The sequence below is a fragment of the Apaloderma vittatum genome, unplaced genomic scaffold (assembly GCF_000703405.1).
Source record: "Apaloderma vittatum isolate BGI_N311 unplaced genomic scaffold, ASM70340v1 scaffold1894, whole genome shotgun sequence".
Classification (NCBI taxonomy): domain Eukaryota; kingdom Metazoa; phylum Chordata; class Aves; order Trogoniformes; family Trogonidae; genus Apaloderma; species Apaloderma vittatum.
The window spans coordinates 21,741-34,439 of NW_009711902.1; the positions used below are offsets into that span (position 1 = coordinate 21,741).

A 12,699-nucleotide genomic window follows, 5' to 3' on the forward strand; every position below is an offset into this window, starting at 1 on the left:
GAGTAAGGGAAAAGATTTTTCCCCAAAATGGCCTTTTTTTTTTTTTCATCTCTCAGACTGGACGTGACAATCCTCTTTGGGAAAGTATTCCCCTCTTTTGGGAAGCGTGGTTCTATGCCTACCCCTTGGTTAAGAGCAAAATCATTAATTTAATTTGGTGCCTTTTGGCACCTTAATTAAGCTGCAGGACAAAACGTGCCTAAAACACGTGAAGAACTTACCAGCAGGTTGCAAACTCTTACTTACCCAGTCTACCTACTCCAGGGACTCCGAAATTCCAGTTCATACACTTCCATGGCTACTTCGAAAAAGAAAAAACCTTCACTGAAGAAAGATCTAAACTTTCTCCAACCACAGACAGCCTGGGAAACGTGTCAGAAATTCCACAAAGATAGTGCTTCAAGTTTGAAAAGACGGGCAAAACCACTGGATAAACATGCTAAAGGTTTGCAGGAGAAGTGACACTGTTAATATCGGGCATTTTGCAAGGAAAAAAAATCATGATGATGGTGGTCCTGGAGAAAAATGCTAAAATCTACTCATAAAAATCAGGAAGGAAAACACTAAATACCAGAGATGCATTATTATTTTTTTCCCTCTTTTAATTGAGCAGTAACAACGTCTACAATACATTGACTCACAAATTAAGTGAAGGTATGAAACCACATTCTTCATACTGAGATGGCACATTCTGGCCTTTTAAGTACCCTCTCTCCAGGGGGAAGAGTTCTGAACGCCTTTTGAAACGACTGGTGGTGGGAACTGCGATTTTTAACAGTGACGCTATCTAGCGAGCCTCGGGACCAAACGGCTCCGCAAAGCTCACCGCGCGGATCAAAGGGACGGGGAAACTGAGGCACGGCGCTGTGCAGCGGCTCGCCAGGAGCAAGCAGCAGAGATCTGGATCTCTGGCTCCCAGATATCTCCTGGCTCGCCAAGCCACAGTCTCCCAGCACGTGTACGTGGGTAGCTACGGTCCAGCACTTCACGTGTTATACGGGCATCTCTTCTTCCGCCTCTCCCGCCGTCCCATTGGCGCCGTGCAACCCCGCCAGCTCACCGTCTTCTTCCTCTTCTTCGTCACCTTTCGGCGTCTCCATTTCTCTGCCTCCGCTCAGGAGGGTGGCACTGGAGAGGTGGCCGAGGAGCTGGCCCTCCCGCCGCGACTCGGCCAGCTCTTTGGCACAGCACGCCGGCGTGTTGGTCTCGTACGTGCTGTGGAAGCTGTTGTAGTCGACCTCGTAAAAATCCTTCTCCAGGGTGAGGACGGGAGTGAAGCGGTGTCCCCACAGCACCTCGGTGTCCATGTAGGAGCTGCGAGCCTGGCAAGTCATCCCTGGGTAGAGAAGAGAGGCATGTTAAATGCAAAGCTTCCTTACGTGCTCACCCAACCGCTTCTCTCATTTAAAAGCACTTTCGTGTTGTCTCCCTACCTGATCGCTCTGGGACACAGAGTAGGTCTTCGCTTAATAAAGCCTCACAAAAGCCTCTATCGTGAAAAAGCTGAGCACTCAAAGGGACAGAGTCAGCGTCTTCAGACTCTTCCCTGAACCTTGTGCTTATGGATCCGAAGCCGGGTACCTCTAAGCAGCTTCCCTCTGTCCTCACATCGCTCTGCTGAGCTTGGTACTAACAGCCCTTCTGGTGGATGGTGCTACAACGATGCCTGACCCTGGTGATGCACCTCAAATCCCAACCCTCACAGCTCCTGAGCCCAAGGAACCCCTGCCCTGCCCTCCTGGGGTGTCCCACCCCAGCCCTCTCCCCCTACAGCAACATCAGCAATTCCCTCCTGCACTTAAATTGAGACACCACGACGTGCAGCGACCACGACTCCACCAAGCTGGCTTTGAAATCTCTCTTAAGGGTTCTGTCCAGAATTGGGTTGGCAGAACCAAAACCCACAAGACCAGAGAGCCGTGCTTGCAAGCATATTGAATTTCTACGTGTTAATGGACTGTGAGCAGTGGGAACCACCTGCCAACGTCAAGGCTGGCTTCTCTTCCAAATATCTGCCTTCTGTTTGGCCCAGTTTGGGTTTTTTTTGGAATTAATTCTGATGAAGTTTGGAAAGCCTGAGCTCCCAAAGTCCTCCCACTGTTCTCTGCTGGAGGGTGGGAGATAGGCCTGACTGGAATATATTCAAAACCAGCACTGGATACAGCTCCTGGCCAATAATTCTAACTCCTGCAATCCAAATTACACAAACAGAAACCTAAAAACCACCCACTGGAGGAAAAAATATCAGCGTCAGATGCTTCAGGGGTGAGCATATCGTGTATTCTCACCACGTGATCTCAACTAAGCGACTGCAATCTCAGAGTAATCAGAGAGCTCCTTTCCTTAAAAACAAAACACCTTTGCGAAAAAGTTGGATATTTTCTTCTCCTATTTGCTGCAGTCCATTAAAAGACGCCCACACAAGCAAGTTCGCTTGCTAAGTTTCCTTAGTTTAAAGTCATGGGGCCAGGAGTATTTTAGTTGCTTGAAAGGGGAGAAGAGGGATGGCGACACACGCGACGCTGAGAAATTCCCAGTTCTGTATCACAGGCTGAAAAGCCAATAATTTTTTTTCCCCACCTAAGAAGAGCTTACAGGATTATTTGCTTCTGGGCAGGAACAACAAGTACAGAGTTAGTCATGGTGTTGCAGCGCGCTGCTTCCTGGGCTGGAAGGAAGAGCAGAGCCTGCTACGAAAAAAAATACAGCCATGGGAAAAGAAAATCAGCCCAAGTGTTTATGCCGTAAGGAGAAGCCTTACTGGCCACTGAGTTTTTTTGGGAAACTATTGGCTTTCGCTTTACGAGTCAAAAAACCAGCATGGACACCCCAGCGGTGACACCGCTTCGCCTGCCCTGGGCTCTCGAGGTGACGATGAGTTCATCTCCGCTCCCTTTTCCCAGCTAGCAAAGAGCATTTCTGGCAGCTCGTGGAGTCCTGCTAATTTCTGGGTCCTGCCACGGGTTTTTTCTCCAGAGAGCTTTGTCGCTGACATTTATCAAACGGTTGACCTCGCCGGGTCTTTTGTGACGGGCTCTGTCGAGGCTCAGTAACGCGGGGCTGCAGGGTTAATCCCTTTCTCTAACGCTGCCTCACGCCGGGAGGGCAGAGGTAAAATAAACTCGCCCTTTTTCCTTCAGACCCGAGCTGGTTTCGCACCAGAAATCACAAAGTGCCTCCTCCGAGCCCGGAGGCTGCCGAAACCCAGCCGAGAGAGCAGGAGAGGAGCCCACTCAGGCTCACAGGATTAGGTCCTCTGAATGAACCGCCTGATTTTTGCCTTCCAAGCGCAGCATCGAGGTACTCCCCGGGGCCAGGATGGGGTGTCTCTGCTAAATGTGGGGTCTGAGGCATCCTAAGGGAACTCCTGCCTTATAAGCAGAGCCTGAAATAGCTCCTTTCCCCTGCGGCGAGGAGTACCTGACAGTGAACCTGAACTCCAGAGACACAATCATAGCGATGTCCTGCTGTAAGTCTTCAATTAAAGAAGGAACAATAGAAAGCTTTCAGCAGCCAAACGCCGCGCTGCCAGCTTCCTGCAGTAGCTGCTTTCTGTAACCCCAGGGGTACACAGAGCCAGCACAATAAGACAACTTGTAATTGCTCCATAATCCCATTCAAATATTCCTTTTTAGCACATGTGCAGTGGCGTTTTAATTGCGTGGGGACATACTGCTCGGCAGCTCCTACATTACCCAGTAAACAACAGCATTGTCTCCGCTTCACATTCCATTAAGTGCTGCACCCGTGCTCCCCAGCCTGGTTAATTAATGCATCTGTAATGTCCCTCACTAATTATTGCCTCTGTAACCGCATAAAGATGATAGAGGAGGTGTGGAGACAATGAACCTTGCATTTATTTTTTGAGCGTATCAAGTTTTCTGTTAAGGCCATTAGAAGTTTAATCTGCTCTGGTTGAAAAATGGGAAAGTATGTTTAAGATAAATCTTATATAATCTGTCAATCATGGAAAATACGAAATGGTATAACCTTCTAGTTACAGCTTTCTCATCTCTCAATACAGCAGCTTAGCTCTCAGCTGCAAAAAAAACCTCAATTTTAATTGAAACCAGGAAAAAAAAAAGTTTGTACAAATGGCATCAAGTTTTCAATAAAGCTGGAACCTCACTGAAAAGTTCCAGGCTTTGTAGAAAGCTGGAGACGAGAGGACCGTCTCCTGGTTTTGAGCTTTACAATAAACATTTCATAGTGTTTTAATGATAATTTCGTTACAGCAGAATCCTAAGAAGGGGATTTTTTTTTCCTCCCTCTTGGCGGGGCTCGCTGCATCCCAGATCAATAACAGAGCTGGTGTGTGTTCCTGTTTAAAGGCAGCCAGTGATGCCTTCCTAAATGGCTCGTTTCTGCTTTCCAGGAGATGAAAAGATAGAAAATATATTGCTCTGTGCATTAAACCAGGTGTTTCATTACATTGGAGACCAGAGAGAGGCACTGAGGACAGTGTAAAAGAGGTGTCACGGAGCTCGACCAATACGGCGCTTGCCTGTCATCAAGATCAGCCGAGATCAAGCAGCTTACATTTTATCAAAAACAAAGGAATGTTGAGTACATGCTGACATAATAAAAAAAGCTCAGGAAGGAGCCTGGTTTCTCGGCAGCGTCCTCGATGGAGGATTTCAGAGGGTTTGGCTGATTATGCAACTGGAGCAGACGCTTCTGGCTCTGCGAGGAGAAGTGGAGATTGCTCCTGATTTCCAGGTCTCGGATACCCTCAGGTTACCGCTTAAAATCAACCTTCATTATCACAGGCTGGATCTAACAGCTTTTGCAGCTGTCGGGCTGCCCAGAGATGAAGCAGCCGTCGCAGGGGGATTATTTTCATCAAGCCCACCAGTGCCTTTAACGGGAGAGGGCGAGGGGACCACGAAGCATCCTCCACCACCCGACCCAAGAGACCGCGTGCAACCACAGCAACGGCGGAGCCAGATCTCTTGGTGCTGTTACACGGCCTGAACTTCCTCGGTTCCCAACCCCTGGGGCTGTCAGGACAACGTTTATCATCAAGCCTAAAATTAACTCTCCTCATTTCAAATGCCACGGAGCTCAGTGATTATCTGCTGGCGAAATGTCATGGGGATGCTGGCTGCGTGCTTTGCTGGGCTCTCTCTGCAGACCCTGCTGGAAGGGATTTCACTCCTCTTGTTTTACTTCTTGTTTTTCCCCTCGTATGGGATGCGCTACAACTCCGTAACGCATCCCCTACTCCACCTATACTACAAGAGCAGTGAGACAGAACCAACGGCGCTGATGTAAGCTGGGACGGCCAGGAGCAGTCATGACAAATTTGAAGTTCTTTCTCTATAATTAAGCAAGACATGTCTTTGAATTAGAATCAGCATTTGGATAGTCATAAAATTTATTAGTCCCTTTGTGTTAATTAAGCCAAAGAACACTCTAATCTCCAAAAAAGTCAATATTCCTCCAACTTGAAAAGGAATATTAAAAGGTAGGAGCATGGTCCTCCAATTATTTGTGCTTGTCTCCTTTAGAGGAGGACATGGCTGGGCTTGATTCACTTTGATTTTTACGCAGAGGAGAGTAATAGGATTTTAATTTATCTGAATGCTCTCCAGGCATGCAAAAGCTCCTGGGCACTGGGAATAGAGGTTAAAAAAAAAAATAGTCAGGACCTTATGATTTAAAGATCTTCAATTTAATTGCCATGTCTCCACCAGGCAGAACCTGCTCGCACCAGGTAACCGGAGGCACCCAAAATGATGACCCTGCCAACGACCACTCTGGAGGGCAATTTAGCTCGTGAAAAGAATGACTTGAGACATCTCCCTCTTCCCTACAATTACATAACCAGCTTCTGCAACAGGTCCTTCTCGCAGAAAACTTATTTACATGCCAAATGCAAAACAGAACAGTGTGGCAACCCAAACTGGATGATGAATGTGGGAAAACTCCATTTAGTCTTTGCACCCTTCCTTTGTTTTCCCAGGAAAACCACGATTAATTTCAGGATATCTTACATTGTGACTGCTTCTTTCAGTCCTGTATTTACAGCCAGGAAATTTCACTATATCCTCTCTGCAGAGGTGGATAAATTGAGGTGCAAAAAAGCTCCCTCTCACAGGGACAGGACAAGGTGAATCACTTCTCATCACTAAACCACTTTTTACCTCACAGCCTCTAAGCCAGAAATATATATCCTTTCCAAAGAGTTTATTAAAACTTCATTTAGTGACTAGACTAATCAGGCATCTGGACTGTCTCTCATGGCTTATTTAATGGCAGTGGGGAAAAAAATGGTAAAGAAAAGCAGGGTTAAAGGAACAAGAACTGCAATCTCTGTGCCCAGACACTGGATACAGAAGGAGGTTTGCAGGACAGCTACTGGTAAATCAGGGCTTGGTTAATTGTCAGTAAATGGCAGTGGAAGGGCAGAGAGCCCCCTCAAAGCTTGTAGGAAATGCAGACCACCTCATAACACAGAGTGATGGCTTACAGAAAGAAATAAAATGAAAAAACAGGATTCTCCAATATTCTCTAATTGAATCAGCCACGTTCTTCACCACAACCCAGCACATGGAAGAGGGGTGGGAATCTCCACTGCTCTTTTACCTTCCACGGGTTCACAATCAGGAGGGGAAGGGCAAGAGGTTTGGCCAACAACAACAGCAGCCGAGACCTATTCTGTCCCAGGATGGCTCTAAGTTTTTGTTGCTGCCGTGGGAAGCAGAAAGGCAGCGAAAGCAGAAATGCATTCACTCTGCAAACAGATTTTTCCACCCGCGCTTTCCTCCCTTTCATTGCAGGTCAAATTTGGGGCAGCCGATCTTGACGAGTGTCCCTTTCCGATAAGGCGAAAGAGACTTAATTCCCTCAAGTAATCCCTGTGACCAATTCATTAAGCAGGAACCGTGAGTGATGCTGCTGTTTTCCAGATGCCCACGAGTCAGATCCCTTGTCATCTCGATGGATTTTGTCTTGACAGTGGCCATTTCGCACAGCAAGGATCCCAACAGACCTACCCCAAAATTCTGGCATTTTTTAACCTCAGCAGAACAGCTGCAAGTCCCTAGAGAGCTCTCACTAGAATAACACAATGTTTAGTTTATTTTGTTTTTGGGGGCAAAGTAAAAGCATTGCATTTAAAGCTAGCTGTACCTTCCCGGTGTATTGCTGTTCTTCAGGGTGTTGCTATTCACCCTTTGAAAAATCCAACTTTTGGGGGGCAAAGTAAAAGCATTGCATTTTAAAGCTAGCTGTACCTTCCCGGTGTGTTGCTGTTCTTCGGGGTGTTGCTATTCACCCTTTGAAAAATCCAAGTCAACTCAAAGTCAAAACAAAACCTAAAGTCAAAAAAAACCCCAGGGTTTTAAAGCACAACGTTTCACTTTGTAAAAACAATCAGCTTGAAGTGTTTAGGAAATTTAAGTCAACTTGAAAACAAAAACATTGCGTGAAACCAAAATGTTTCATTTTGTTAAAAACAGCAATGAAGTGTTTCGACTCCTCAGAGTTTATTCTATGATCTTCATTTGAAACTATTTACCATCTTCGCCTTCCACTGGATCAGAATTAAAGTCAGTAGGAAGAGTTACTTGTTTGGGAAGAGATAATACGTTGCATTTTGTAACATGCGTGTGGTTGGTTAAAGCTACTGGAAATAATTAAAAAAAAATTGCTGTCCTAAATTTTCAGTGTAAAACATTCACGCTTTTAGCCAAGACATCAGGCTACAATTTCTACAGTCACTTCTACGCTGGCAATTGTCATTTTGACCCTCTTTCAAAGCCCCTTATGAAAAAAAACAGCACTCCCTTTTCCCCACCAGGGCAGGATGCATTCACCATGCGATTTGCTACTGCCTGTAAAGACGGAGTAAGCTTCCATTAATTTTTACTCCTGAATAAAACTGCCAAGCTGACTTGGGGATGTGAACAGAGCTACAGATTCTGACCAACTGCTCCTCTCTGAAGGTGGTTGCTAATTTTCCGTAGGGTTTACTAAGGGAACAAATAGCCTGTTGTATTTTTACCCTGACTGGGTTGTAATGGTGCCATGATTTAATAGAAGTCACGTAAATTAAACCAGTCCCAAAAGCAGGCAGGGCTTGAACGATACGATAAGAAGGAAAGAACTGAAAGAATTTGCTCGGAGCAACTTTGAAGGTGGGGATTAATATCCCCCAAACAGCTTTATTGTGAAAGCGCAAAAGCCGTGCTCCCGCAAGCTGGTCTCGTGGCAAAATATCTAAATATCTCCACCCCCCCACCAGCTACCATATGTCATTCAGAAAACCACCTCGGCCTCTGAATCAGAGGCATCACCAAAGGTCCACTTTGCTCCCAGTTCCACACAGACCGACTCTTCTAGCCCCAGTTTTGGAATTTCACAGACCAGAATAATTCATTTCCACAGATGCGCGCTCCTTAATATCATTACGCGTCGGCCCGTGCAATCCCTCCTGGGAGAGGAGCCCATTTGTAGAGCAATATTATCCCTGTGCCATGCTTTTAATTCCGAGGTTGTTATTGATAATGACTTCCTCTCTCACAGATCGAGCAGGGGCTGAGCTTTCCTGAGAGGAAAGCAGTCAAACAGAATTTGACAGCGTCACTGTGTGACAAGGAAAGAGGCTTTGGACCAACGAGGAACTGCATCCCGTGCTCAGATTAGGAGGTTCTAGCAGCTAGTAAATGTTTAGGCTACAAAATAAGCTTCCGTTACAAATCTCTGCCTTTGATAGTCTTTTCCACCCACCCCTGCTTTTGCCGCGTCTCCGCAACGCTCTGCTGGGAAAGAATTATTTGCCTGGTAATGCCAAATGAATTCCACTTTGTGCTCCAGCCCAGGCATCAGGCAATCTCATCCAAACCTCTCGTCAACGCTGTTCGGAGAAGCCAGCTCTTGCCACTCACCTAACGACTAAAAGGAGATGGCAGGGAAGCTGAAGTAGCTCTTGAGAGAGCTGTCTTTAAGAGCAAAAGCCTGAGATGGAGGAACGTGAGCGGCTCTTTCCCCGGTTTGGAGACTAACGAGGACCAATCTCAAGAAGGGCCCAAAGTTAGTAGTAAGGAAAGGCTGAAAATCCTCACTTGTGTTTCAGAGAGAACTCAGATGGAGAGAAAACCCCAAATGTCACCGACTCATGCCACCTCGTAACTAAAATCTTTAAACACCAAAGGGCAAAACTACTTACAAAAGCTTTTTGGCAGCTCTGACCCTTTTTGTGTTTCCGCATCTCTAGACAGCCACTCGCTCCTCAGTGCTGCCTGGAGCCCCGTTCCCCTTAAAGGCCCTGGTTTGACTCAGGCATGTTGCCAACCCCAGACTCAGAAAAGCTGCCTGAAGGATCCCTCAGCATCTCAGGGTGCTTAGACACGCGTGCTGTGCTTATCTCAGACCACAATAGCCCACCTGAACCACTCAGGTGGGACAGAGAAGGACAAATCCCAATGTGTTCTCAGTCCAAGTGACACTGATGGTAAAATCTTAACGCCAAACCTTCCCCCTTCCAAACCGTGGCTGATTTTTGACAAGTCCTTACCTGTTGCTTCCACCATGCCTTCCAGGATGACCACAATTTCAAACTCCTCCTTCTCCAGCTGGGTGCGGGACATCTCCCAGAAGGGGCTCTTCTCATTGATTTCATGCGAGATGATAAGAGGTGACACCAGGAACAATCTGTCGTCTCCAGTGTCAAAGCCCACGTTGATGTCCGTTTGGTTTAAGGGGATAAACTCTCCTTCTTTGGTCTGTTTGGACTTAATCAGTTTGGCTCTAATGGAAGCCTCGACAATGTGGGAGTTGCGGAGGTCTCCAACCCGGAACATGAGACAGAGCTTCTCATCCCTCATGGAAATCACCGCGTTGTTAGAAAACATGAGGGTTTCAGCCCTCTTCTTTGGTTGGCTGATCTTGACAAACATGCATCCCACCATGAACGCGTTGACAATGGAGCCCAGAATAGCCTGGATCAGGAGCAGCACGATGCCCTCCGGGCACTTCTCCGTGATGACCCTATAGCCATACCCAATCGTCGTCTCCGTCTCGATAGAAAACAGAAACGCGGAAACAAATCCACTGAGATTCTCGACGCAGGGGATCCAGTTCTCATCTTCGAGATGGTCCAGGTCTCCCCGGAGATAGGCGATGAGCCACCATATGAAGCCAAAAAACAACCACGTGATGGTATAGACCATAGTGAAGACAAGAAGGTTAAAACGCCACTTGAGGTCCACCAGTGTCGTGAAGAGGTCGCTAAGGTATCGGTAGGTTTCTTGGACATTCCCGTGGTGGACGTTGCATTTGCCGCTTTTCTCCATGTAACGCTGCCGGGGCTTCTTACCTTCTGCTGATATGAGGCGAGTCCGGTCGGTGGCAATAGGGACATCATCCCGAGCCTGCTTGGGAATTTTCTTCGGCTCTCTGGATGTCACTCCGATGTCCATGTCCTGGTTCATGAAGATCCTAGAATCTCCGGCCATGACTGGGCTGCAGGAAAACAAAGAAATAAAGTTTATAAAGACCTCAGACAAAAGCCATTCTGGTTTCCTGTCTGAACCAGACAGATGAGGACAAAGAATATTGCAAATATTAATTGATAGGGTTTGCTCCATGCTGGTACAGGCTGATTCTACATCAGGAAAGCCTTCCACGGCTGTCCTGATATTGTTTGGGGAAACACTCTGAAAAGTTTCAGCGCTTCTCTCACAACAGCCACTTGCTAAATATAATGCTGCGCTGAACTGGATGTTAAATACCGATTCATTAATACACAGTCCCTTCAAGCATGAACCAGCTGTCTGTCACTTTGCTTAATGCACTACTGGAGCCTTGGAAAACATGGTGAAGAGCACGGTCTGGGAGCCCTGAAATAGGTAAACCTTGTTTTGGGGTTGTTTCGCTCGGTTTGTGTGGTTATTTTTACTTTTGCTCCTCAGATTTCTTTACACCCCAAATTTGCTGGAGGTAACAACTGGGAGCATCAAGATACATCAACACGTATTTTCGAGAAGGACTGGAGTTTTTGGATGTCTCAGGTTTTGGGTGCATAGCAAGAGAAACCTTAAAAATTAATAGAAAACGCTGAGCATCGCTCTCTACCTAAATCTCACATGAGTCTAAATTATGCATGAAGGTTTCCCTTACAGTCAGCACAGAAAGGCACCTCCAGGGATAATTCAGATTTCTGGAATGCTGAATCACCTTCTAGAAGACCCCACCCCTTCCACAAAATAATTCTATGAGCCTGGGCTCCAAATGTGAAATAGGCTTTTAATTTAGCCTCTTGAACTAGGTGTCTGAAGGTGTGCTGAAACCAGATCTACTGTTAATCAGAGATCAGAAATCACCCCTTTTCTCCATCTGACACTAGACAAAACTACCAGAAACATAACAGGCAGCTCTTAATGTGCAAAACTACATGTAACACAACACAAATAAAGAACATTGAGTGATGGCTGCCATGCTCTTTGCAGGAATCTTGTTTAATAAGATAATTATATACTGCTTTTCTTTAAAAAAAAACACAAACAAAAACCAAACAATCTGCACATGGCTCTGTTAAGAAAGGAGGGCCTTGACTCCGAATGCACTGAGAAAAAAATCTCAGTGCAAGACTACCGAAGAACCCTTAGGGATATCAAAGCTAGAGGAGCAATATTCTCCATGGCGTTCATTGTCCTCTGCAAATCCTATTAAAACCTAACTAAATCTATTACTGCTCCCTCTATCTTTAATCTCCTTATGCGCCCGTGAATGAGGAAAGGTGTAGAGATACAAGTAAGAGCATCTCGGGAAAGGCAATTTGAAGACGGAGCAAAGTAGCTCCGTCTTTTTTGGGTATTAAAAAGCACAAAGGGTGGGCGGGGAGGAAGCAGAGGCAGGATGAATAAACGAAGCGACAAATTTTCACTTCCATTCCGCCACAGCCAAGTCTGGTTAACAGCAAAAAAATTACTCGTAGCCCTTGTATAAGTCACCATCAATCATTACTCCAAACAAAGCGGCCGGAGCCTGGCGCTGGAACGCTACCCGCTGGCTCCGTTCGCTAGGGAGCCCAGCCATCTGTCCGCAGCACCATCCCAAAGCCGCTTCGTGCTGGCAAATTTGCCTGGTTTGAAGGATTTGGGCCAGGGCTGAGCCAGCGCAGCCACGCAGGAAGGGCGAAATAATAGATTAATGAACGATAAATTCGGAGGAATCGGGTTAACACAACGGGTCACCCCAGCACGGTGCCCCTCGCTCCTCAAAACAGCTTCGTCAAGAATTTTGGCAGAATATGAACCCCTACCTCTGTTTCTTTCAGTGCTGAAGGTGTGAGCTGGCTCATGGCTCCTTTAGATCCATCTTCGGACGTTTTCTAGTACCTGCTGCAAATTTAAATTCTCCTGGACCGGTGGCCTGGCTCTCTGCTGCCTTATGGTGCTACACACGTGCAAATTATAAGGATACATATTGATTCTCACTCCACAACACGCCAAGTGCAAGCCAGAACAATCACACACTTTTCCCTCCCCCCCCAATCTCTAATAGTGAAAGAAGAATCCCATCCACTGACTTAAAAAAATCGCATACAGGGAATTTTTCCACCTTCTTATGGATATTACTTCTGATCTTTGGTTGCATCATTGGATTAACCTGAAATTACTCCTTAAAAGCTTTGATCAATCCATGTAAAACAGGCAAGTGTTGCGTGTTTTCCATTTAAAAAGGGTAAGTTCC

The 12,699-nt window shown here is 46.4% G+C and overlaps 1 protein-coding gene across 1 annotated transcript; it reads right to left on the minus strand.

The window, feature by feature from the left end:
* Positions 1-992: 992 nt before the first annotated feature.
* LOC104272703 (G protein-activated inward rectifier potassium channel 4-like) lies at positions 993-10,460 on the minus strand. The gene is made up of 2 exons (XM_009867772.1): positions 9,521-10,460; positions 993-1,336 (listed from the first exon to the last, which is right to left on the minus strand). The coding sequence occupies exons 1-2, from the start codon at positions 10,458-10,460 to the stop codon at positions 993-995; spliced, it is 1,284 nt and encodes a 427-aa protein (XP_009866074.1).
* Between the last annotated feature and the right edge of the window lie 2,239 nt (positions 10,461-12,699).

Bases quoted from the DNA above. Each gene is read 5' to 3' on its own strand.
- LOC104272703 (XM_009867772.1), bottom strand. From the start codon at position 10,460: ATGGCCGGAGATTCTAGGATCTTCATGAACCAGGACATGGACATCGGA. The intron at 1,337-9,520 runs GTAAGGACTTGT...TTCTCTACCCAG, and splicing joins AGGCATGGTGGAAGCAACAG to GGATGACTTGCCAGGCTCGC.